Below are 24,717 nucleotides of genomic sequence, written 5' to 3'. Positions count from 1 at the left end.
TTTAAGGGGAAACTGTCACCTCCCCTTCTGCCATTTCCTCACATCTCCTCCCCAAAAAGCCCCAAGAAAAGTCACTTTTCTTCTTTAACCTTCAGTTGCCATGGACACACGTCTGCGCCCCAGCGCGGTGCGGCCATAACCTGGGGGCACCCTCCCCATTTCCGCCCTGAGCATCAAGTCGCTGGCCCTCGGGGCCAGCGGCTCAGGTGCGAGGCGTGGGTTCCTCCCTGTCAGCCCTGTCACTGCTGCTCTCAGCGGAGTCACCAGAACGGGGCCAAATGGGCTGGGGCAGCCGGTGGGTGTTTGCAGGTGTGTGACAGAGCCCCGCAGGCTGGGAGGCACTGATGGTCATGGTTTCCCTCTTGCCGTGATGAGCACGCTGGTCACAGCCCCACAATCTTCTCAGTGGTGCAGAATTGGCCGTGTGGGGCTTTGTTTTTCATTTTTCAAAACAGGCAAATGCTCTGTGCTATGAAAACAGGGCACACACAGGACATCCACAGCGTTGAGGGAGGGGTGCGAACGCCAGTGGGAAACATCCCATCACCTTGGAAACCCTCTCCTTGGGGGTCCCTCTGCCCCCAGAGCCTCACAGAGGGGTCAACTTCAAGCCAGCGCCCCAGCCAGCTGCACCAGAGCCCCTTCTGGAAGGAGACAGGCATCTTTACGAAGCACAGCAAACACTGCAGGAAGGTAAACACGGCTCAGGCCCACCACTGTGGCCCAAAGACCAGTGCGATGAGACCCCGAGAGGCACCCAGACCTCCCCACTGGGCAGGACCGCTCGGGTCCCAAGGATGGGAAAGGCCAGCAGGGGTCCCTGAGGCTCCACGGGAAGCAAAGTGCACGGTTTCAGGCAATGGCACCAACATGGACCAAAGGTGCTCCGAGACACCCTCCCTCCACGGTGACCCAGGCCCCAGACAACAGTGATTAATAAAATCAAGAGTGCGGAGGCCCCAGCTGGGGGTCCCGACTGAAAGGGAAACATTGGCCCCTGCCCACCAGGAGGCTCGCTGCCCCAAAAACGGCCCAGCCTGGAAGGCCCAACACAAGAGCTGGGTCTTGGTCCTCCAATCCCTTTCCCGCCTCCCTTCTTTCTTCTCTGTTCCCCACCCTGTGCTGGTGGGGGAGGACTGCTATTGTCTGAATTGTGTCCCCCAAAATCCACACGCTGAAGTCCCATCTCCCAGCACCTCCAAATGGGGCTGTATTTGGAACAGGGTCTCTAAAGAGCTCATTAAGTTAAAATGAGCTCATTAGGGTGGGCCCTAATCCAATACAACTGGTGTCCTTATAGGAAGGGGGGACTGGGACACAGCGACACCCAGAGATGGACCATGTGAGGCCATGGGGAGAAGGCGGCACCTACAAGCCAAGGAGAGACGAAGACACAACCCCCGCCGACACCTTGATCTTGGACTTCCGGCCTCCAGAGCTATGAGGCGTTACATTTCTGTTGTATAAGCCGCCCAGGCCATGGTATTTCGTATGTCAACCCTAGGAAACTCATACAACGGGGGATGGGGTCAAGAAGAGGAGGAAGACGGTCCAGGCCGTCCCCATTTCTCTCCACCTCTGACCCTTGGAAGCTCATTTTCTCCAACTTTGGGAGACCCAGAAATGTCATGAGCACCTATTCGTCCCTGGAAGAATCAGTTGTTCAAAACAGAATCACAAATTTCTCCAGAATTGGGACCTAAACAAATGTCCAACCAACACCAGAGACACACCCACCTATGGACTGGTTGTCTCATTTTCGAAACACAAGGCAGCCAGGGAACCCCTGTGGCACCCACTTTGAGAACCGCCAGGTCACAGAGCTACAAGCCTGTCACCTCAGATCCGTCATCAGCAAGGGCTGAAGTGAGGAAGGGAAGAACCGGTACTTTCTCTCCCCTGAGCAGGGCACTCACGGCCTGGTGGTGACCCCAGTAAAGAACCGAACAGTAACCTACTGTCTTTCCTTGAAGAGGCCGGGGAGGTGCTTGTGCTATGGGGGGCAGGCGGGGGGACCCAGGCTGGTGGTGGGAGGAGAGCCGCTCGCCTGCCTCCAGCCCAGCTGCGGGGGACCCACCCGCCTCCTCTTGCACAGCCAGCCTCTGCACGCCCTTACCTTCCCGCCTCCCGGCTGGTGCTTCAGGTTTTCTGTGGAGCCGATCTTGGACTTGACGTTCTTCAGGTCTGGCATGGGCCCGGGGGCGGTCTGCAGGCGGCTCTTAGCTGCAGACGGTGACTTGGGTGGAGTGCGGACCACTGCCACCTTTTTGGGCTCCCGGGTGGGCGGGGTCGGCAGGGAAGGGGTGCGGGAGCGGCTGCCCGGAGTGCCTGGGGAGCCTGGGCTGCTGTAGCCACTGCGGTCCCCGGATTTCCCAGATTCACCTGGAAAGGAAGGAGGGCATGAGGCCAGTTAGCAAAGGGCTATCTGTCCTGGGGTCCATTCCCAGACTCAGGGTTGGATCAGGCACGTGGAAACAAGGTCAGAAGCTCAGTCAAACCAGCAGGAGGCTGCCCTTGGTCCCATTTCTAGAGAAACGTCTCCACTTCTCAGCTGTGCTGCTTTGCGACAGAGATATCCTGCTTCCCAGAGAAGCAAAAGAGTGGTCGCCAAGGACCACCCAGTACCCCCTAGAGGGGGACCAACTCTGCCCTGTGGCCCTGGGGCCAGGAGAGGCTCCAGCTAGCTGCGTGGTCTCAGACAAGTCATTTACCCACTCTGAGCTCAGAGGAAAATATTGTAATGCCTGCAGTGAGTGAGGCCGGGCAGGGATACATGGCCTGTGCCCTGAATAAGGGCAATGCAATGCTGGGCCAGGGGCCCATCTGGATCCACTGGACTCTTTAACCACAGGGTGAATTTTAAGCTGTTCTCCAAGTTCAAGGCCCCTTTTCCCTCAGACCCATCCAAACTCCCAGCTCCTCTGTGGTACCTGGGCTCCACAATGGTATACCTGCTTCGTGTCCATCTGTCCCTCGCTCTCCAAACAAGCCATGCCGCTTCCTGCCACCCTGCCCTCCCGAGAACCCTCTCCCCACCAAAGCGGTGCGCAGCAAATAGCAGTGCACTTTTCCAGGTGCAATGCGGGCGCCAAGCCCTCCAGGAAGGCCACTGGGCCCATCCCTCTCCCAGCGGAACAGCCCTGGGTTCCCTAACATGCGTCTCTTCCTGCACTTCTCATCCCCCGTCACACTTTAATAGTTGGCTATTCCATCTGCCTCTTGGATTCGTGTTTCACCAAGTGTGGCCCCAGGCACCCCTGCATCAGAATCTCCAGAGCCACCACGGAGGAGTGGGACCTGTAAGATGCAGATCTCCAGGCCCCACCTAGACCTGATAGGACAGAATCTCTAGGGGTGGGGCCTGCAAAATTGGTGCTTCCCACGCTCCCAGGGATTCTTGAGCAGACTTGAGTCTGAGAGCCACTGGGCTGGATGCTGGGCTCCAGCTCTGAGGGTGGCTGATGCCCCCGCCCCAGGAACCATTTGTACCAAACAGGGACCTGCCGGGCCCCAGGCTGGAGAAGGGCAGCTCTTTGCTGGAAGCGGCGACTTCTCTTGCCGAGGGGAGAAGGAGCGTGTGGCTTTTAGTGGAGTCTCCGTGTCTGCTGGAACTCCCTCACGGTGCCAAGCTCTGCAGCCAGGGCTCGGTGCCCCCCACCCTCTGCCCCCAGGCACACAGGCTGGCTGGTGGACCTGGTGGTGCCTTCAAATTCTTTCTGCGCCACTGAATTGCAGAGTGACCTTAGGCAAGTTACTCGACCTCCCCGGGTCCAGCACAGTGACCGTCACCCACAGGGTGCCGGTGCGATCTCACATGTAACCTGGTTGGGGCCAGTGCAGACCTCCAGCCCCCGTATCAGCTCGAGGCACATCCTCCCCTGGGCCCACCACAGCCCTCGGCTGAAGTGAGAGCACGCAGGATTAGAAAGGCCCGTCGGACAGACATATCTGCACAAACCACACGAAGAGGGGAGCAGGAATTCTGACTGTGCCAACTTCAGGCTCAACGTGGGAAACCTACGTTTCAGAAGCACGTCCTCTCGGCTCTAAAAACCTAAGCCAACCAAGAGGCACATGCGCAAAAGGCATGACCCTGCGGGCGAAGCAGGCTCAGAATTACCTCTCTCAGATTTTGCCACTCCATGAGGTGGTTTTTTCTGCACTTGCTCGGTAGCTTAAAAAGAAAAATCCACAGAAAGCCTGGTTATCATCAAGCTTAAAGAGGCCTTAATGAGTGTTTTTTTATGGGCGCCCAGTCATGCCCAGCCAGGCCATCCACAGAGGCGACCAAGGCGGGGAAAGGGGTCAGGGACTCCATCGGGCAGGAAACAAGGCCAACTTGGGGGAGATCTGTCCACCCAAGAGCAGGTAAGATCCAAAGAGAAACACACGTTCTTGTTTCCAGTTATGATCCAGTCGCGTGAATCAACTGGCACAATGACCAGTGAAAAAAAGCAGCGTCAAAATCATGTAAAAATCCCAGTCACAAGTCTCGAAGTTACCCCGTACCATATATATCGTATACATTCGGAAAAACCCCGTGGGAGAAAACCGACGAGCGGGCGTCCGTGCAGGCCCCACTCTACGGCAACCTCGAGAAACATCACAGCCAAGACACGCAGCAGACAAGGGCTCTGAGCGGCCACCCCGGGGCCAAGGGGCAGCAGAGGCCCCGTGGCACCAGCCCAGGCCTCGTGCCCAGCCCATATAAGATCCACAGGGCCCCTGAGCCAGCGCAGGCCAGATGCCCCCCGAGTCATGCACAATCTAAACCCAGTTTCCTGGGACAGTCCCCAGGGCAGTGAGACGGGGCACTCAGCCTGGCTGTCCCCAGTGGAAGCAAGATGGCTCAAGTGAAGCCTTGCCTGGTACTCAAAACCCAGTGGGTTTTACTCACAGGAGCCCGGGGGAACGGGCCCAGGGTGTGACTGCTTAGCTAAGATTCTTACGTTCTGTCCGAGGGTCCCTAACATCCCAGCAAGTTAGCAGGGGCCGTGCCCTGTGTGAGGTCACCTATAGTGACCTAACCCTCATTTGGGGACTGAAAAACACCTCCCAGGGGCCCTGGATGTGGGGTCCAAGGATCTCAGAGAAGCCCCTTTTCCGTCAGTTACTAGTCTTACAGCTGCATTTTCCTCGTGCTTAAAAGTCTGGTTAGACTTAGTCGAGCCTCGATTTCTTCGTGGTAATAAGTGGGGATTCAATATCTAGCTCAGAAAATTAAAAGAATTAGACTTCGGTGCTTAGTAAACTGCAGGCGTCGATCAGCTACCAGAGCTTAACTGTCAGGGCCTCCACAGCGAGCTCTCCCCCGACTTGGATTCCAGAGAACATCCCTCTTACCCGTGCCTGGTGGGGTCTTCGGGGTGGGCGTGGTCTTCTGGGTGGGCGTGGTTTTTGCTGGAATCCGGGTGGCGTTGGCCGGGCCCTTCTGGCCTGGAGGGGCCGCTCCCCGGGGTGTGGCGATCTTCGTTCCAGGTTTACCATCTGCCCCCTGTAAACGAAGCATGGTAGAGTGGTTTTTACGACTGAGAAAGGTTCCTGCCACCCGGTGTCAATGCCAGCCCCATTCAACCACCGTGACTCCAAATGAGGCTAAGGTTGGGGTGACACTTTGCCAGCCAGATACAACAAATGTCCTCTACAATGACGAGGGTTTGCTGGGCACACAAATCCACAGCCCCTCCCAAATGCCTACCTTTTCCTCCTGGAGGGACATTTTACATGAGTTATCTGCAAGAGCTGAGCTAATGTATTTAATAAAAAGTCAACAGAGCTTACAGCAATGATCGAGTTCATCATCCAACCAGTGTCGGCAGGCAGGACATCTGTAGACCCTTCCTACGTGGACACCGCTCTCTGACTCCCTTAGGGATTTATCTGACTGGTGGTGGTTAGTTTCAGAGGGACAAGGAGACAGTTTGTTGAAACTGACAGAGAGTGCTAACAGAGCTCTGCCCTATCCTTCTGTTCTCTCCCAAACAAGCCTCAGGCTTCAGTACCACCTCAGGTGTGCTAAGAGCCCCTGGCGGGTGAACACCAGCATCAATTAGCAAACTGGCCAAAGGTGGAGCACAGGTGCACAAGTCAGCTGACTGGGGACAGTGACTGGGTCTGGGGACCCAGTTGATGACCTTGACATATAACACAAACTCAAAGAAGAAACTGACATGAACTGAGGACCACGAGATGGTTCAGGAAGGAGTAAACTGGTGGAACAGGCATGGCTGCAGAGTGATGCTGTCCGACCCAAAATGAGGGCAACCTTGAAGCACCCCCAGGTTACCAAAGTCAGAAATGGACAAAGGAACCCAAGCAGAGTGGCGATTTCCAAGCCAGGGTCCCCTCTGGTGCCTCAGGGCTGCTGCCACGAGGGCCGACGGGGCGCCAAGAAGGATGGCACTGTGCCTCCTTTTCCTTGTTTCAGCCAGAATTTTAACTGTTCTATGTGGCGCTTCTAGGTAAGAGCTTATCCAAAGAAAGGTCTTTGCAGCTAGAAAAGCATACACTTGAAAACCACAGTAGAGCAGCCTCATTCTTTCCAAAGGTGCTTTCCTTACCTTGACTTTCATCTCCTTTGCTCCAGAACTGCCAGTTCGGGGTGTGACAGAAGAGACGTGTTTAGGAGAGGAAGATGGCTCTGGACACACGGCGGGGCTGGAGGGTTTGATCAAAGGGTCTGAGCTACCAGGAGTGGGGCGTTTGGAGCTAAGGCAAGGCTTATTGCTCAGGGTTTTAGCAGAGGAAGGTGTGGATGTCTTAAACATAAACATGAATAAAATCAAAATAAAAGTCAGCACATGGGAGAAATGAACAAACTGAAAAAAAGACAGTGACTACAAATAAATAAGACAGGTAATGGTTTAAAGCCGTGATCTCCAAACTGTTTGGATCACGCACCCTTACCAGTCCTTCTTATCAGGAAGAACAGAACGTGACCATGCATCTCATGTACTTGCAGTTATGCACCAGCTAATACATATACTACGACGCTAACATATGATGAACATTATGAAACTTTCATGTGGCAGAACTTGGACAATGGATAGACTTTCTGGTATGTTCTTTCTCCAGCCCATTGGATCTACTTCAGCTCTGCCCTTTGGAGACCACTGGTTTAAAGGTGTCTCGCACCCAAAGAGTTGATGGAGGTCGCCAAAAGTATGTGATTCTTAGGATGTTTCTCAAGAAAAACACCTCCAATGTGTCATGGGTCAGAAGTGCCTCAGGTTCTGCTCAATTCCAGGTGGGGAGCTCATGCTGGCCCCCTAACTCCTGGCCCTCTTCCACCGCACCGATAGAATTGTCCTTGCTAAAAAGAGAACTGTGCCTGTCCCAGGTCTTGAAGATTCTACCTGACACCACTTAGATCATGCACGTGCACGCACGCACACACACACACACACACACACACTTTCTGAATAAAGTCTCAAAGCTAAACACTGTCTGGTGAATCTTATCTGGCCACTGTTTACTCTTGGACACGGTCCACCTAAGGAAATAGGCTGGGTGGGGCAGGCGGCCAATGGGACAGGGCTCCGTGAGCTGGCTGGCCTCACGGAGATGAGAGCATGTGGAGGATGGTGGCCGACACCTGCGGTTTGTCTGGATGGCCTCTGGGGGCCTTGGATGGGGATGTGTGGCCCTGGTAGGGAAGGGTGGCCTGGGAGGCGGAAGGGCCATGCCTTCAGGAATACAACCAAGAGGCCAAGCCCAGAGGATGTCAGAGCTACAGAGCAGGGTCCTGACCAGAGACTTTGCTACTGGGGTTCATCACTAAGATGGCTGAGACCCTCTCTGCTGCCAGCCTTGGGGAGGATGAGGGTGAAAGGAATGGAGCACGGGGGTGAGGGGAGGGATGCGGGCTGAAGCCCTGGGGCTGCTGACAAGAAAAGCTGAGGGTGGGTACTGGCAACCCCTCCTTCCCCAGCTGCGTGAGGTCCCCCTCCCCTGGCACTGCTCCCTACCTGGCCAAGTGGCCAAGGTTCGTGAGAGATCTGCCCCCTTGCTGTGAGGCTGTGAGCAGCTCCAGGGCAGGGATGGCTTCCTGATGGACGAGTGCGCAGAATGCATGCCGGCATGAGGACGCGATTCCCCTGAATGGGCATCATGACTGGCAAGCAGCTATTGCCTCCCCTCAGGTTCCCGCAGGACCCTCAGCTGCCCCACTGATGGGCAGAGTCCTGATGGCGAAGCCTACTTCCTCTAGGGCAGACACTTCGGGCAGCGACCCTCAACACACGGGACCAAACTCCTAGGGCTTCATTCTGCATCTGGGGACTCCGTCAGGCCTCCAGGACTAAGACCCAGGCGTTTCAGGCAGCATGCATATGGGACATTTGAGACGCCTTTAAGGAAAACAGGTCTTCATCTAGGGCCCCAGTGAGGTTTTCCTGGCAAAACACTACCATGCATTTACAGGAGCTTTTTCCAAGATGCACAGTCATGGAGGAGAGTAAACTACAGCTGAAAGGGAGCATGAGAAGGACCACATTGTTCCGGGTGTGGTTTTGGTGGTGAGCAAGTTGCTTCATTTTCTGGTCCTCGGGGGGTTTCTGAAGACCGGCTGGCGGGATTTCAGGACGGCGTCCACGGCATCATGGCCGTGTCCACTCAGTATGTCGGGTGTGTGTCAGGCTTCCCTCCTCCAGCCTGTGTCAGCCCCACTCCGAGCTCAGCAGCAACCAAGCCGATCTGCTCAGAGCTCCCCAAACAGTCTCCTCATGCCCCCGGGCCTTTGCTTGCGCTGGTCCTATTCCTTAGAACGCCTCTTCTCACTCCTACGTCACCAACCCCCTTCATGTTTCCTTCTCGGCCTGCCTCACAGGTCCGCTCTTCTAGGGCTTTTCCAGGACCCTCCTCCTCAGGCTGGAGATCTCCTTCTTGCTCAGTACTCCCTCAGCCCCCTAAGGAAATGGTATTTTCTAGATATATCTTAAATATATCTGTGTGCGTGTATGTATATAGATACATATTTGCTGAGCCTAGACCTGTAGCGGGAAGTGTAAAATGTGCAAATTTCAAACTTCACTGCAGAAAATTCAAACACACCTTCATTTGCTGTGAACGTCTTAATTCAAACTATGCTGATCCAACTACAATTAGCATTAATTAATTCATAACTTGCTGACTGCCCTTCCCTGGCCCAAGCGTCCAGGGATAAATGCTAGAATTTTAAAAGTTTGCATAAAAACACAAAGCACTTGGAATGACAGTTGTACTTCAGGGACAAACGCTCTCCACATGTTATATATAAAGATTAATTCAGATACAAAGCATGGCTTCTTGATCAACTTGATGGCAGCAGAGAGGTTTCATGGTTTTGTCAGCTTACCTTGGTTTTTTTGTCCTCGGGTCCAGCCCCATCTTTGCCTTTACTGACCATGCGAGCTGATAAAATATAAAATGAGAATGTATGTTACACCCATTAGCACAGCTCACAAAGAGCCCGACGGAGTGGAGCTGATTTCTTGGGATCCCTACAACATGTCTTGTTCAGTTGGGCCAGTGGAAATCCAGTTGATTTTCTTTCCCCTTGAATCTGTTAGGTTCTCGTTGTTAGTATCAACACAGCACACTGGAGTCATTGCTTGGAGGACCCTGACAAGAGGGGGCAGCAGGCTGGCCGAGGGCAGGGACATGCAGAGGGGAAACTGTTCCAGGCATATGTTGGCACAGGGGCCATCAGGGAAGGTAGACAGTACAGGACCACCTCTCACAGGCTCCCTCCCCGTCTCTGTCAGGGTCAGCCTCCCACAGCTGGGGCCAACCCCACTCCAAGGAGGGGCATTTGGAAAACCCAGGGCCACGGATGGGGCAGCTCAGCCAGGCTCCGGTCCCTGCAGGACCCCTCTGCTCATTCAAGGGCCAAGGGGTGTAGGCTGTTTTCCCAGAGCCCGCCCCTCACTAATGGAGGCTTTGGTGACCAGCCCCAGCTGGCTCTCTGACAAGCCCATTCCACCCTTGACCCAGCCCTGGAGGGTCTTCTCACCACTTACAGGCTCTACCAAGAGGACTAATGCTTGCCATTTCTCCAAGCTAGCAACAATCTAGCTACTGTCAAACATCCTATAGATAACCTCTGGATTTTAGGACCAAACCATTGATGGCTTTTGTGTTTGGAAAGCCACACCCGTTGGTGAAACCAATCCACTTGTCTACCAGTGTCACCTCTAACTCACTCCTGTTATTGGCATTCATTGTTGAAGACTAATTATAGGTTTCTGTCTTTGGCTTCAATATTGTATATCCCCTACTCCAGGGACAATGGGGCTGGTTGGAGCATCTCACTGGTTACTGGAGACCAGATTGCTAGAGTGACCAGCACTGATGACCTAGCCTAGAGGTTTTCAAACTTTACTATGCAGCAGAACCCCATTGGGAGAGATTCCTAAAATACAGAATCCCGGGCTCACTCTGAGACAGTAAGCCTAAGGTGGGGCCCAGGAATCTGCATTTTAATAAGAGCCCCAGGTGGACCTGGTCCACATCTTTTGCCCCAGTGACCATCATCATCTATGTCACAACAAAAGCATCTGCTAGATCAGCATCTCCCAGTGCTGACTGGCGAATTGGGGAAATGCATACCATGTATCCTTCTTAGAGGGTCATAATGTACATTAGAATATTAAAGGCTCTGACAAGTCCTGCTGCAGCAAACCCTGTTTAACTTTGTTTCACCTGGGTTTTTTTCCCCAAACTAATTGGACCATGGAACTCTTTTTTCCCTGGACACACCTATCAACATCCAGTGGACCAGTATTCAATAAAATGCCACTTCAGGAAACACTGTTGTAATCCGTCAAGTCAGTCTTTTGTCCCATGCTATTTTGAAGTTTAGGATATTTTAAAGTAGGACTCTTTCTCTGACTTAAATTTTAAATACAGGTTCCTTTATCTATCACATTTCAAAGTTTTCACGACGAGTAGACTCTAATCCACATTTAACAGGTGTCTGCAACTGACAGCTTAAGTAGCCTCAATTTCTGGGCCCCGCAAATAATTCTAAAATGCTACAGGACCTAAATATATGAATGCGCTCGACTTGCGGCCACCCAGGAGGCCCCCTCTGCTGTATAAACTGTCCTCTCACTGACAGGACACAGACCCTGACCCTTGGGAACCTCCCCTCCCATCTCTCCAGCTCCTGAAGGGCTGCCGCAGTGACGCTTCCCAGGGCTCAAGACTGGGCCAGGGCTGAGACCCCTGCGATCCCAGCACAGGGACTGCCTGGGCTCTGCCGAGGGAGGAGGAAGTGTTTTCTTCCACAGGGAGTTTTTGTTTCTGCTCACTGTCTATCCTGCCACGAGGCAGGGTGGAGTGGAGTGGGGGTGGGGACTCTGGGCCACCTCCAAATGCTTGTGTGTGTCGCCTGCTACATGTGATGTGTTGTCCACTGACAGAGCCGAAGAAGAAGACAGGCACGTGCCCTCTGAGTCTCCGGGCTAGGAGGACACACTTCAGAACCTTCTGGAAGGCACCGTGGTGTATAGGGAAGGAAGGGCCTTTCGGAGCAGACCTACCTGGATTCCGAACCTGGCTCCATCACCTAATACTCAGTGACCTTCAGCAAGGTACTTTACCTCTCCGAGCCTCAGTTTCCTCACCTGCAAAGTGGGGCTAATTATGCCCACTTGGGAGGGTTCTAGACAATGAATTTGAAACACATAACAAGCCCTCCAAAGTGGGAGGAGCTGCTATGCTCTCTGTGGAGCGGGGCCCACCAGCCTCCAGCGGGCCGATGGAACCTTGTGGATAAATCAAGTGGCCAGAGAAGCGAACGGGGCAGAAAGCATGGGGCGGGGGGTGTTGGTGACATGCAAAACAGCGGGCAAGCGTGAGAGGAGCCTGAAGGGCAGGAGGAGGCGGGAGGGTGAGCAGAGGCCCAGTGGCCGATTTGGTGGCTGTCCCCCGGGGGCCTTGGAAGCGGCAGGAACCAAGGAGGGGCCGGAAGCTCAGTGGCAGTGCCCGCAGCCTGGGTGGCACACAAGGTCGCCGGACAGGAGCAAAGGAGCTCAAGACACAGACCTTTGAGTTGAGGAACCCGGCTGACGGGCTTCCCCGGCAGACCAGCTGCAGGCTGCTTTTCAGATGGTTCTGGAAGGGCAGTCTTTTTTGTGTCCTCGCCCTCAGAGGGGCCCCAGGGCTCTTGCTCTGCTCCAGAGGCCCCAGGAACTGCAGCCCCTTCCAAATCCACCTCCGAAGGTCCCTGCTCCTTCTGCACATTGGCTTTGATTTCCACGTGGAACATGAACTCGGGGGGCTCGTCGTGCCCTTCCGCTGGGGGCCCCTCCCCGGGCCCATCGGGCTCTGAGACCCGGGTCTCTGCAGAAACTTTAGAGAGGAAATCGACAGGGAGGGGGATGGCACCCTTGGCTGAGAAACCAGGGATCCCAGGGGCTTCTCCGGAAACTGCGTCGGGGGTTGGCCCGCCTCGGGTGGTGGGGCTCTGCAGACGTGGGGAGGCCTGGGAGGGAAAGGAGTCCTGGGGAGAGGACTCGTCAGTGTCCCGGTCTTCATCCACCTCCTCGGCCCCCAGCCTCTCTTTGCCCTGCTCCCTCTTCAGAGGCGGCCCCTCCTGGGTCAGGTCTCCCGGAAGCTGGCACTCCAGCAGCTCAGAGCCGCAGCGGCTGCCGTCTACATCCTTAGGTTCTGGCCCCGAATGCTGGTGTGTGGCCTCTCTGGGGCCTTCGGGCAGGATGGGAGCCCCAGGCACGTCAGACACGTGCTGGCAGGTCAGACCTGGGGTCCCGGGGTCCACGGCCTCACCTCCACGGCGCCCTGGTTCCCTGAGGAAGCTTTCCTGGACAACCTTGACACTCCCAGGCTCAACCTGGAGACATCCAGGGTAGGCGGGCTTCGGAAAGGCCAGCCCCTCCTCGGCCTGCTCCCCTCGCTTTGGTCCCCACTCCTGGTGGGGCTCCTGAGGGCCTCCTGGTGGGAGAGGCGGCTGGCAGACAGGATGATGCTGGGAAAGGTGAGGGATCGCCAGGATGGGAGCTTCTGGCTGTTTCTCCCCCAGATGCAGCTCGGAGACCCCAGAAGCTTCTTGGCCGTGTGCAGGCTGGACCTGAGAGCTAAGCCCATTAGCAGGGGGCCTCTCAGACACTTCCCTCTGCTGGCCCGGAACTCTCCCCTCCTCTGGGTTTGAAGAGGCGGAGGTGGCAAAAGGTTAGCAAGAGCGCATTAAGTGTTTAAGAGAGGGGACACACTTTGGAAAGAAGAAAAGGACATTTAAACGGCATCTCAAGCCCACCTAACCAAGAAAAAGGAGCCCACGCTCTGGGCTCACCCTCATTGCTTTTCTTTGCTCAGAATGAAAGGTCTCTTGGTCTATCTGCCACCAACTTGCTGGGTGAGCACCTCCCCTCTCTGGGCCTCAGTTTTCTCATCTTTGGACCAAAGCCCCGTCTAGTGCCAGCATTATCCCTCTGCCCATCGTGGGTCTGGTTGGGCTCCGAGCATCCTGTCATTAACTGGGGCTGCCTCGTGCTAACTCCACCAGTCACGAAGCTTGTCCTCCTCTCCAGGGAGAGCGAGCCCCCCGAAGACTCTGGCCTCTAGCTGGGACCTGGCTGGGGCGCAGTGAGGATCTCTTTTCCTCTCCTTCTCTCTCTTTGCTGAATGAAACCAGCAGGTGCCTACAAACCCACCCTGACAGATTTGAAAAGCCCAAAACGTATCACCATCAGGGCTCGAGTCTTTACTAACAGACCTGCCATGAGACCCCAGTAAACAGAAACACGGTTCAGGTGCATCCGGATCGTGGATTATGGACAGCCTTCTGCACGAGGTGAGGCGACCACCGGGGCAGTAAAGGTGGTCTGCACGGCAAAGACATGTGCGGCCCACGGGGACCACTGCTTCACCCCTATCACACCACTTGCCATGTGCCAACCTAGTGGATGGAGGGCACAGTTCCCTTTTTTCTGCTTCATTCATGCGACATTCACGTGAATCCCTCCTTAAAGTATCCGTGTATTGGGACTTCCCTGGTGGCGCAGTGGTTAAGAATCCGCCTGCCAATGTAGGGGACACGGGGGTTTGATCCCTGCTCTGGGAAGATCCCACATGCAGCGGAGCAACTAAGCCCGTGCGCCACAACTACTGAGCCCGCATGCCACAACTACTGAAGCCCACGCGCCTAGAGTCTGTGCTCCGCAACAAGAGAAACCATCGCAGTGAGAAGCCCGCACACCGCAACAATGACCCAACACAGCCAAAAATAAATTAAAAAAAAAAAAGTATCTGTGTATTAAGGACAGGAGTCGTATGCTCATTGGTTCTCCTAATAAACATTCCGTATTTGTTTTAACTCCCAACTCTTCAAACATCCTACCTAGTTCCAGAACAACTTCACGGCTCTCCTCTAAACAAAATCTGGAACCCGAAAGGATTGGGGGTCTTGGAAGAGAAAGAGACTGGATGAGGGGAGGGGAAGGAGGTGGGAGAACACAGGTGTCCACACACATGGGTAACACGTCCCTCTCGCCCCAACCCAGTCGGAGTCCTTGCAGCTGCCCACTGGACCCTTATCAAGAGGCCCAACTCACCCTTACCTCTCACCCCTACACCGGGGCCTTGAGCTCACCATCTCACTCATCTCGTGTTCCTAGCACCCCCACAGAGCCTGCCACAAGGCCAGGGATCGGTACATGAAGGCGTGTCAGGAAAACGTGCTGATTTCCGCCTTCCACGGGGTCTACAGGCACCTCACGGGGGCCCTTGGTCAGTCTCGGGGAAGAACCGCCCAAACGACAGAGACGGAGGAAACAAGCTGGGCAGCAGGCAGCCTGAGCAGGTGCCTCAGTGCCTCTTCTTCCCACCCCACCGCTCAACAGACCAGAAGCGCAGCAGCGGCCGGTCCTTACACCCACTGACGGGCCAGGTCTCCAGCGCCTCCTGGGAAAAGCTTTCCTCCAGAGCTTCCTAGAAATTGCTCGTGATGTGGATGTTACTGTACTCTGATATGCTGCAGGACTTCAAAAGCCCCTCATTAAACAGAAGCAAGGGCACCAAACACAGCCTGAAAAGTTACCAACAGATGACAGTAACAGCACATGTGCGCATGTGTGCGTGTGCGTGTGTGAATGAGGAACCTTAGCTCGTGCCATTGCACTCCTGGAGGAAGGAGCCAGGCTGGGAGAACATTCTATTCAGCTCCCAGAAGACTGTAAAGTGCTCAGTAAATATTAAACGTAGCAATCACCGGGGGTGGGTCCAAGGTAAAAAATATTTGGGAAAACACAGTCTGATGTGTTAAAATTTGTGTCCCCACACTCCCTTGGGAGACCTGGTCCTGGAGACACTCACAGAAGAAAGGTCTACCCTGGTGTGAGCAGGGGTGAGATGGGTAGGGTCTCCCCACACCTAATACTCAGCCAATGGCAGCTCCATCCTGAAACATCTTTTCTGTCTTAGTACTTCATGAACACAGGCTGCCAGAGGTTTTCCTTCTGCAGCAGGAAAGCAAGAAAGAGATAATAGCTGTGCTTTTGTATACACGGCTCTCCCTAAAGCTGCTTGTTTTTGTTCAGAACAGACGGCAGGCCTGTGTCAAATAAAATGTTTGCGGATCACGAGTGAGCCTGAATTTCACAAGGTTCCACTGGAGGGAGCTTGGGCTTGGCCATGTGGATCAGCAGCTCCAGTCAAGACATTAAATACGGGCCTTGGGAATAGAGGTAGAAACCTCCACGTGTTCACAGATTTGGTGCCAATTTCCCATTGCAGATGTTACCTGGTGTTCATCTTTATATGAACCTAGGCCAGTGCTGGGAAAGTCAAAAATTCAGTTAGCACAAAAATAAAGTTTCTAGGAAAGCTGATGGCCTGATCTTTTTGTTGCATGGAATATGTTTTAGGGGCATGGAGACATAGCCTGCAATAAAAATTGGTAGAAAAAACTCATTCATTTCTTTTTATGGAAATAGATCATCATTTCCAGAGGTTATAAAAACCTCTAATTTTACCTAAAAGCTGCAGATCATAACCGAAAAGAAACAGGAGGCAGGATTCTAGTTATTTAACACATAGACTGAGGTTTCCCCTTACAATGATTATCCCTTCTAATATTTTCTGAAGCTCTTTGTAAGCCTAAGAATGAAAACACGCCTTTCCATGACATGTGAGATGAGAAACCCTAGCCCACTACGGGGGCAGGGACCCCTGGGGAGCAGAAATGTGTTAGTTAGGCTTCAAAACACCTTCAAGGAGACATTTCTTCAGGGCCCAGAGTCTTCCTAAAGTCAGATGGCCCCAGTGGTGGCGCTATACAAATCCCAAATCACTTTCTGGAGAAAAGAACAGTGTTTTCCCTGCTTTCTTACAATCTAGAAGCTTCCACATTACACAGTAGACTGTCAAATTCATTTATGCAGCAAATGACGGAAAACAAACCCAGCTAGGCTGTATTGGCGGGGTCTCCATTTCCTAAGATCAGGAATCTCTAGGATTTAAAAAATTGAGTTCTTAAAACATTTATGCTCAGTGATTATACGAAGTTGCTTTTCTTGAGCACAGCAGTTTTGGTCCCTGAGAAGAAAATCATAATAAGGTTTGAAGGCTGCACAGAAGAGAGCTGAAAAGAAATAGCTCAGTGGTGATTTGGTTGAGGCTTTGCTCCCGGGACAGCCCAGAGGGCCGCCTACAGGGGAAATCACTCATCGTACATATTATCTGCGTTTCTCCTGGTCATTGATTCTCCACTCCCCATGCTGGGCAGGGCCAGCTTCTTTCAGAACACTGAACACCTCAGGAAAGACTCAGAAATGGCTAGAAAGAGCTAGAGCTCTTTCTCTACCTGAATAGCCCACCTTCGATAAAAACCAGCTCCTAAAGACCAGGAATTAAGGCCCAGGTCCAAATTCTCTTTTCAGGGTAGGTAGGGTCCATCTGTGTCGCCATGCCCCTCTTCCCGGCCCCCTACGTCACGCGTGGCAGGCGATTCTAGCCCACTGACCTTGGGTCACGTGTCCAGCAGCTTGGTCTTCCAGGTTGGGGGTGTCTCCAATGCCTGCTTCTTCAGCTGGTTTGTGTGTCAGCAAACGAAGAAGATAAAAGCAAAGACGGTTACTGTTTGCTAGAGACAAAGCTCCCCGCCTCTTCCGCTATGTTTCTGAAAGCATTCAGGAAAGGCACACCTTAGCAGCACCAAGGCGCTGCACCTCTGGCTCTTTGCAAATGTGACTGCCGGGGACGTGGATGAAAACAGTTCACTGAACAAAACCCACACAACCACGCACTTTACGGGCGACACAGCCCAGTAGGAAAGACCTTCTCCACAATGGGCCCAGGGTCCTCAGTACCCCACTCGACAAAGACACAGGGCAGGTGAGGTCAGAGAAGCAATCTGCTGCTCGGCCACTGCTGTGGGAGCTGTGTCCAGGCGGAGGCTGCCCTCTCAGCCCCAGCCAGCGCTCCTGGGGCGGCGGGCGGCAAAGGTGCAGGGAAGACTAGGCGCGGGCTGTGGAGTCCGGCTGCGGTTCAAACCCAGGTGCCACCATTACTCAGCCTCTCTGGGCCTCTGTCTCCAACTCTAGAATCCCAAGGTGATGACACTGGCTCACCTTGCAGAAGAGTGGTGAGGATTCATATAAAATGGTGTGAATGTATTTAGCAAAGTGCCTGGGACACAGCAGGGGCCCCCCGGCGGTTCAGTTTCTTTCCTCCAAACTGCTGGGCAAGCCCTTTAACCTCATGCTTAGAATAGGGAGGGAGGCCAGCAGTGTCAGTGAGCAGCTTTTGGGGGTGTCTTGGGCTCCTGCTTAGGGAGCCACAGTCCATCCCGAACAAAAAAAGACTGAGAAAAGCTACTGATCATCAGTGGTACCAAAATCAATAAGCTTTCATACAACACCAATTTCTGCATCGTGAAAAAAATCGGGATATTGCTGCAGGACAACGGATACAACTGTCCAGAAGAAAGGGCCCCTAAAAGGCAAGTTGGTCACATCACACACTGACGTGTGGTGACCCCATGATCCCAGGAGAGCCAACATGCCCTGATGGACAGTGACAGAGAGGCCACCACCCTGAGAAATGCCCACCAGTTGCTGGCTGGGCCACCAGTCTTCTCTGCCAGTCCTGCAATGACTCAGTCTCTACACCTAAACCAGAAATGCCAGGTTACCACCACCTGCCATACGGGTCCACCACAGAGAACACGGCGGAAGCAAAAGAAAGAGCCCCTGGGTCGCTGGACAGACGCACGATGGCCTTAAAAACAGCCAGCCCGCTGGCTGGCCCAGGGCAGCTGTGGCGAGGGGCAGGGGGCCAGCAGGGGGCTCGGGCAGCTCCCCCACTGCCAGTTCCTAGGCAGGAACATCTCTGGGTCCCCTGCACGCTGACACTGTATGGCCTGTGAGGTCTAACGGTGACAGCTCCGCGTCACTCGACAACAGCCGACTGTCTGGGAAGCACAGCTCCGAGCATAGGTCTGATCTGAGTTTCTGACAAGGTTATGGAAGAAAGGCTCAGAGTGACAGCAAGTCCAGCTAAATGGCACGGAGTCCTGGAGACAGAGGACACGAGGAGGCATGCCGACGACATCACCGTCGTGGCACTGGGAAGCCCACCGCTTTCGCTTTCCCACGCGGTGTCTTGATATCCTGGTCCTGATGCAAATCAGAAGCTGCGGGCTGCTGCCCACATCTCTGACATCCCCTGATCCCAGCAAGGGAGATGCTCAGAGAAGCCAAAGAGAGGGAGGGTGTGTGACAGTGGCTGGGCCGTCACATCCCTATATGGCTTCTCCGTATCCCTGGAGCCCCAAGAGGGCTCCACGCTCACCCCGCAAGGCAGGGATTCCTGCAAAGAGATGGCCACACTGCACCCCCAAATGGACCTCAAATGGGAAGTTTCACAGGAGAACCAAGATACAGCAAAGAGGACATGCCCAAGTGAGGTGCTAAATTAAGGTACATATTGTTAAAGCCACCAGCTGAAAAAATGTCCCCCCAACTCTAAAACCTCCCGCTTCATTGAGGATGTAAAGGGTGGAGGGGGAGAGAATTTTTGAGGAGGATTTCTTTAGAGACAGCAGCTTGGGGGGGTGGGGGGTGGCTGCCTGGCCACCTCCCATCTCATCCCATCGAGGGGGTTTCAAGGCACCAGGGGGAGACACGTGGTGTGAGTTCTCTATGGTTAGGGACATGGTGGACGGCTGTCAGAAGCCCACCTGGGAAAACCAGAGGAGGAGAGACACGCTGGCCCTGCCTTGGTGGCAGAGCAAAGCCTACGGGCAGTCTGCATATCCACAGTCTGTTGGGGCAGAGCACACCCATGTTCCCCATGGACCTGCTGTGGGCACAGGGCAGCTATAGTGGAGGGGGCGCCTCAGGCCACATGCAGCAGGGCCACTGATGTGAGCAAGCCGACCTCAGCAGGCGAGAGGCTGGAGGTGGCTCTTGAGACCCCAAGGGGCCAAAGAGAGAAGAAATGTCTGCTGGAATCAAACGCAGAGGGAGGGGCCTTCGGAGGGATGATGGGGATGGTGAGCGTGGGGTGTCTGGAAGAATTCCAGGAAGGTCCCCACAGAGAAAGAGTCAGCTTTAAACACCTGCAGACCACGTGGAGCTGGCTCACAGCAGCGCCAACGCAGTAAGAGCGTTCCTGCCCCTGCCCCGTCCGCGCCCCCTCCCTAGTCCCAGAGAGGGGGTGCTGCAGCTTTGGCTCTCACGCAGGACTGGACATTCTAATCATCATTTGCAGACTGGGTTTTGTGACTGTGGAAACTTAAAACACTTTTGATAACTCGGAAGTGGTCAAAAGTCAAGAGGTGGCTAGAGTTTTCATCCCAGGCAGGGGAAGAGCTTCGCCACTGACACAATTGTAAAGGGGCAGCGGGAGACAAAAGCCAAGTTACCATGAGTCGTTCGTCCCACGGCCTTCAAACGACCTTCACTGTCAAGGACGGGGCCTGCCAGCTTCCAGAACATCCCCCTCCACACATCTCAGAAGACCAACTTGCAAACAGAAGCTACTTGGAGGAGGCCGTGGAACTGCTCGGCCCCTGCCCAGTGCTCCCAGCACACAGGCCCGGGAGAGGGCTGCAGGCTTCCTAAACGGCTGCCCTGAGCCCTGTCTTCAGGAAGGAAAGAAAACTCCTGCCGGGGGACATTTCCCCCACTGTCCATTGCTGGTGACATACGGTCCAGAGCTCTTCTGCATTTCGTGGTGAGCACCCTCCAAGTCACCAAGCCAACGGCTGGAGTCGTGCCTAAGCCCAGGGAAGGGGATGTGAAGGAAGAGACAGCCAGGGCTCTGGGCTGTGCTCGCTGTTCCCTAAGGGCCTGGGCAGCTCACAGGTGACTCTGGTGGCCCCGAGTCCAGTGCTATTTCTGGTCAGTGCCCTGTCTGGGCTACACCCCATCATCTGTGTTGACAGGACAGTCTCATCATGTCTGTTCGACGCTGATACGTTTGAAAGGATAGTCCTAAAAATGGATGCTAGATGACATCGCTGAGTTCCTCGGGGACTGTCCAGTTACAATCCTCCAAAGGTGTGGGTGGGCCACCTTGATGCTGCCGCACACACGGCTCCCCCCCCCCAGGGAGCTGTTTGCCTCCGAGGAAGTAACCCTGTTGCTGGCAGAGTCGCAGGGGGTGAAGGCTGCCACCAGCCTGCCTCAGAGAACTCTCTGGAGCTAAGACAAGGAGAGGAGGAGCTAGAAGGAATCCAGAGGTCCTCTATTCTCTGGGAGGCAGGCAGCCAGCCATGGAAGCAAAAGGGCGTCAGGCTCAGAACAACCAGAGATTCCCAGAGGCTGGTGTCCACCCACATTCCTGCTGCACTTGGAGACGGGCATAACCCCACGTGCACCCGTCCTCCAGCAGGGGAGCTGGGCACCCCGACCTGGGAGTCACCCTCACCTGTGGTTCCTTCTGGGATCTCCGTGGGGGGCTGAGCGGCCGCCTGCTCACCGGGGGCTCCCTCATCCACTAAGGGTGCTGTCACATCTGGAAACCACGGAGAGTCACCTTAGGGGGCCGGGATGAGCTGTGCCACACCCCTCACCTTTGCTCTTTGGGGGATGCAGAGATGCAGGGATGGGGAGGGGGAGGGGACTCAGGCACATGCAGAAAAGCAGCCCCACAGAGCAGGGCCCGGAGCCGTGCTCCAGCCTTGACATCTCTCCAGGGAGCACATCAATACTCTGTCTGAGTGGCACCCATGCACGAGACACCCAGGCCCTCTGCCAGGAAAGCCAGGACAGCCCCCCTGTAAAGACTGCAGTGAGAGGGACGGCTGGGGACGGTCGCAAGTGTTTTTAAGGAGGAAGTGTTGAAAATCAGATGACTGGTCACAGGTGTTTGATCCTTAGAGCAGGGCAGAACAGGAGAATGGGATTGGGACCAAGGCAGTGCAGGAACCCTGCAGTCAGGGCTGTAGTCTATGGCTCTGCCGGGAGGCTGGCTTTGGGCAAGTCCTTTGTCCTCTTAGGGTCTCAGTTTTCTCATCTGCAAGATGGGAGTATCATCACCAGGTTACCTCCAAGTTCTCTTCCAGTTCTAATCCCCCTGTTTCCCGGAGCCCATGACCCATGGTTTAAAACCACAGACTTCCCTGGGTGGCAACGAACAGGCTGGCCCTGTCTGGAGTCAGGTGCTTGACAACAGGCCCACAGATGGACCCACCTTCAGAGCAGAGGCTAGAGGAAAAGATCCACCACCAGGAGCTGCTGTTGGTCTCTCATCGAGGTGAACACTTCCAAATCGGCATTCTTCCCTGAGCAATGCCCTGGCATACTCCCAGGCCATTCTGGGCAGACATGAGGAGTTGTCAGCTTTGAAAGCTTCCCAAGCGCCTGACTCAGGTTTGTCAGAAGGAGTCCACTTTATTATGGTTGCCTCGGGAACAGCCTGGCAGAGTCCAGCCCCAGCAGGCTCCCCCATTCCCCGCGGGGCCAGAGCTGAAGCTCTTGGGATGCACACATAGGGTACAGAGTGCAGCAAGACTTGGTTGGTAGATTCTTCCAGAATAAAGCTGATTTGGAAGGCTGGCAGAAAATCTGCCATTAGTGTTTCAGGACCTTCTCAGGGCGGTAGGCAACTTGCAAAACTACCCTAACAAGGTCCGCAGGCTCTGTCTTAACATCACTGGCTCTAAGAAGGAGAGCAAACAGCATTTGGTCTGGTATTCTCTTCACTAGGCTGAGAACTTCAGAGGTGGGGGGCGGGCAAAGTGGGGGAAGGGCCACGTCCACTATATCCTCCACGGATGCACCATCAATTGGCAGGCACTAGACAGCCACTTTCTGAATTCATCCAAAGGTGGATGCTTGGGGAGATGCTGGGGCCAGGTTCTCACCAAAGTCATGGGCAGGGCCCAGGGAAGTGCTGAGAATAGAACCTTGGAGAGGATGGAGAGAAGGAGGGGCAGATACTGCCGACTGGTTACTCGAAAGCCATTCTCAATGCCCTTATCCCTTGATTTTTCCTGCTAAAGAGCCTGGAAGGCAAAATGCTCAATGTCCCAGCCTCCCTTACAGCCAGGGGTGGCCATGAGACCCAGTTCTGGCCAATGATACATAAACAGAAGTTGGTTAGGTGGGGCCTGCAGAAAAACTGTTGCTTTCCTAATAAAAAGGGAACACATTTGGTTTCAGGGTTCTTTTGGCTTTGCTACTTTCTTTCTTCTTTGAAGGCAGATGTGATGCCTGGAGGTACAGCAGCTATTCTGTAACTATAAGGCAACAATCCGGCCATTAATGATGGCAGAAGATAAAACAGTTGACACTGAGAAGCTGCTGCCCAAGTCCAGACATTTTATTATGTGAGACAAATAAACCTCTTCATATGTATGTCACAGTTAGTTGGGTTTTCCGTTACCTTCAATCAACACAGTCTTGACTGATATAGATGGGAAGCAAGAGAAGATGGTCAAAATCAGGACCGAGGAACACTTCAGGAAATACGTCAGCAGCTTTGTAATAACTTAGACACCAAATGTCTACAGAGGACAGGTTAGAAGATGGGCTGGAACTAACACCATGGCCAAGGTCCAGACACCCAGGCCGAGCTCAAGAAATGAAAGATACTAAACCAAGACCAGTCCCAAAGTGTGAGCTTGGAGATGTGCACTGACCTGCCCTTTCCTCAGCCAAACGGCTGCTTTAGGACCTGCTGGCTCATGAAAGAAGTTTTGGGAGGACAATGGGCGAGGAGCAGGGGCTTGGTGGAGCTGACGTCAGGCCCTGCTTTGCCACAGATCCCAGCCTGTTCAAGTGTGGCTGCCTCAAAACTCACACACGATGAAGCTGCCCATACCTGACCCTAGCGAGCAAGGCATCAAAACAGAGCGTGGCTCCCACAACATCCGGGGCCTGAGCTCCGTCCTGCAAAGCACGGAGCGAGCTATCTCTCAGCCAGAGGGAGAGGCAGCAGCAAACGCAGCCAGGAAGGGTGGCACGTATGAGCTCAAAGCGTGGCTAAGCGCAGGCTGGAGCATGGAAGGAGCTGCTTGAATAAAGCCATGAGAAGAGGGAGGCCCCACCTTCCGCCGTTGGAGTGCTCTTAGCATCAGAGGTTTCAGAGCCTGGTTCCTCAGATCCATCATCGGCCGGGGTCTGCAGGGGAGATTCTGGAACATATACAATGAGCCCCTCAGAATGGCTGCCTCTCTCCACCCCTGCTTTCTACCTCAGAGGACCTCGGGGACAGTGTCTTTTGGAGCTGAAGTCACCCAGCGTGGAACCCAGATGGATGGACTGTGGCCACATGATAAAACCACAAAGGGGACCAATCCCACCCCCACCTGAACACAGCTGGGCCCCCAAACCAGGGTCAGCAGGCAAAGAGGCACGCAATGTTTACCTGTTCTGGGACGAGAGGAGAAATTGCCTTTTAATTAGCTTGTGGTTCCAATTGAGACAAAGGCTCTTATATTGACAAACGGGCAGCAGATACCAGAAAGCTAAGCCACAAGTAAACTTGGGCTTTGTGTTTCCCTACTGAAGAGACTCATGGGAGATCACTGCCACGAATTAATGACAATTAATGACCTGGGAAAACACTCAGAGATCCAACTCCTTCCTCTGCAAAGGAATTAGCTCAGGGCAGACACAGTACCTACTTCTATTCTAACTGCACACTTGGCTGTGTCTCCAAGCACCGCCCAACAAGCCTTGAGTTACACCTGAAATGTCAGCCATCGCTACTCATACGAAAACTGTCCTTTCAGAATCCAAAGGCAAGGGAGCTCTGATGGACTCTGCAAAAGCCACTCCACCTGGGGTGGGGGCAGCCTTGGAGATAGAGGACAGGAAGCTGGTTCTGCATGAAGCAGACTCACGAGACGAAAAGAGGCAAGTGGTGTTCTAGTACACTTCGAGATCAGACACGTCGCACCCTCTGCTAGAACGCCATCCCTGGACACTCAGCCCTGGCTGCACCCATCCAGCCAAAGAAGGGCTGATTCTAAAGAAGCTTCCGGTCCTGGCGCTTGCAAAAACCTGCCAACTCTCTCGAGTAGGCTCTGGACACATGGTGAGGGAGCATGATGCAGACTGTCTGCCGGGTCTTATTACGGACCAGCCTCGACTGTCAGAGCACAGAAGCCTATGGGCATGACGGTGCCTCAAACACTTGTCCCCCAAACACCCCTCCCCCAGTCCATCCCCAGCCTACAACTGTCATCATCTGGTTTACCCTTGTTGAATTTCTGGGAGGAAAGGAAGGAGGAAGAAGCCTGGAGGGAGGGAAGGAAGGAGGAAGAAG

The 24,717-nt window shown here is 54.2% G+C and overlaps 1 protein-coding gene across 3 annotated transcripts in view; it reads right to left on the bottom strand.

Annotated features, from left to right (window-relative positions):
• The window catches only part of MAPT (microtubule associated protein tau), a 102,750-nt gene that overhangs the window by 18,295 nt on the left and 59,738 nt on the right, over positions 1-24,717 (bottom strand). Inside the window, exons 3-12 of one of the 3 annotated variants that reach the window (XM_029211542.1) lie at positions 23,495-23,581; positions 20,872-20,958; positions 16,961-17,026; positions 15,960-15,961; positions 12,028-12,826; positions 9,335-9,390; positions 6,561-6,758; positions 5,344-5,494; positions 4,121-4,174; positions 2,117-2,382 (exon numbers count right to left, since the gene is read on the bottom strand). In XM_029211542.1, the coding sequence (XP_029067375.1) occupies positions 2,117-2,382; positions 4,121-4,174; positions 5,344-5,494; positions 6,561-6,758; positions 9,335-9,390; positions 12,028-12,826; positions 15,960-15,961; positions 16,961-17,026; positions 20,872-20,958; positions 23,495-23,581 (1,766 nt within the window). The remainder of the gene's footprint in view (positions 1-2,116; positions 2,383-4,120; positions 4,175-5,343; positions 5,495-6,560; positions 6,759-9,334; positions 9,391-12,027; positions 12,827-15,959; positions 15,962-16,960; positions 17,027-20,871; positions 20,959-23,494; positions 23,582-24,717) is intronic. The other 2 variants (XM_029211543.1, XM_029211544.1) reach the window with 2 other exon arrangements.

Source organism: Monodon monoceros, unplaced genomic scaffold, assembly GCF_005190385.1.
Source record: "Monodon monoceros isolate NGI ecotype Baffin Bay Population unplaced genomic scaffold, NGI_Narwhal_1 Super_Scaffold_9, whole genome shotgun sequence".
NCBI classification, from domain to species: Eukaryota; Metazoa; Chordata; class Mammalia; order Artiodactyla; family Monodontidae; genus Monodon; species Monodon monoceros.
This window is presented reverse-complemented; position numbering and strand designations above follow the sequence as displayed.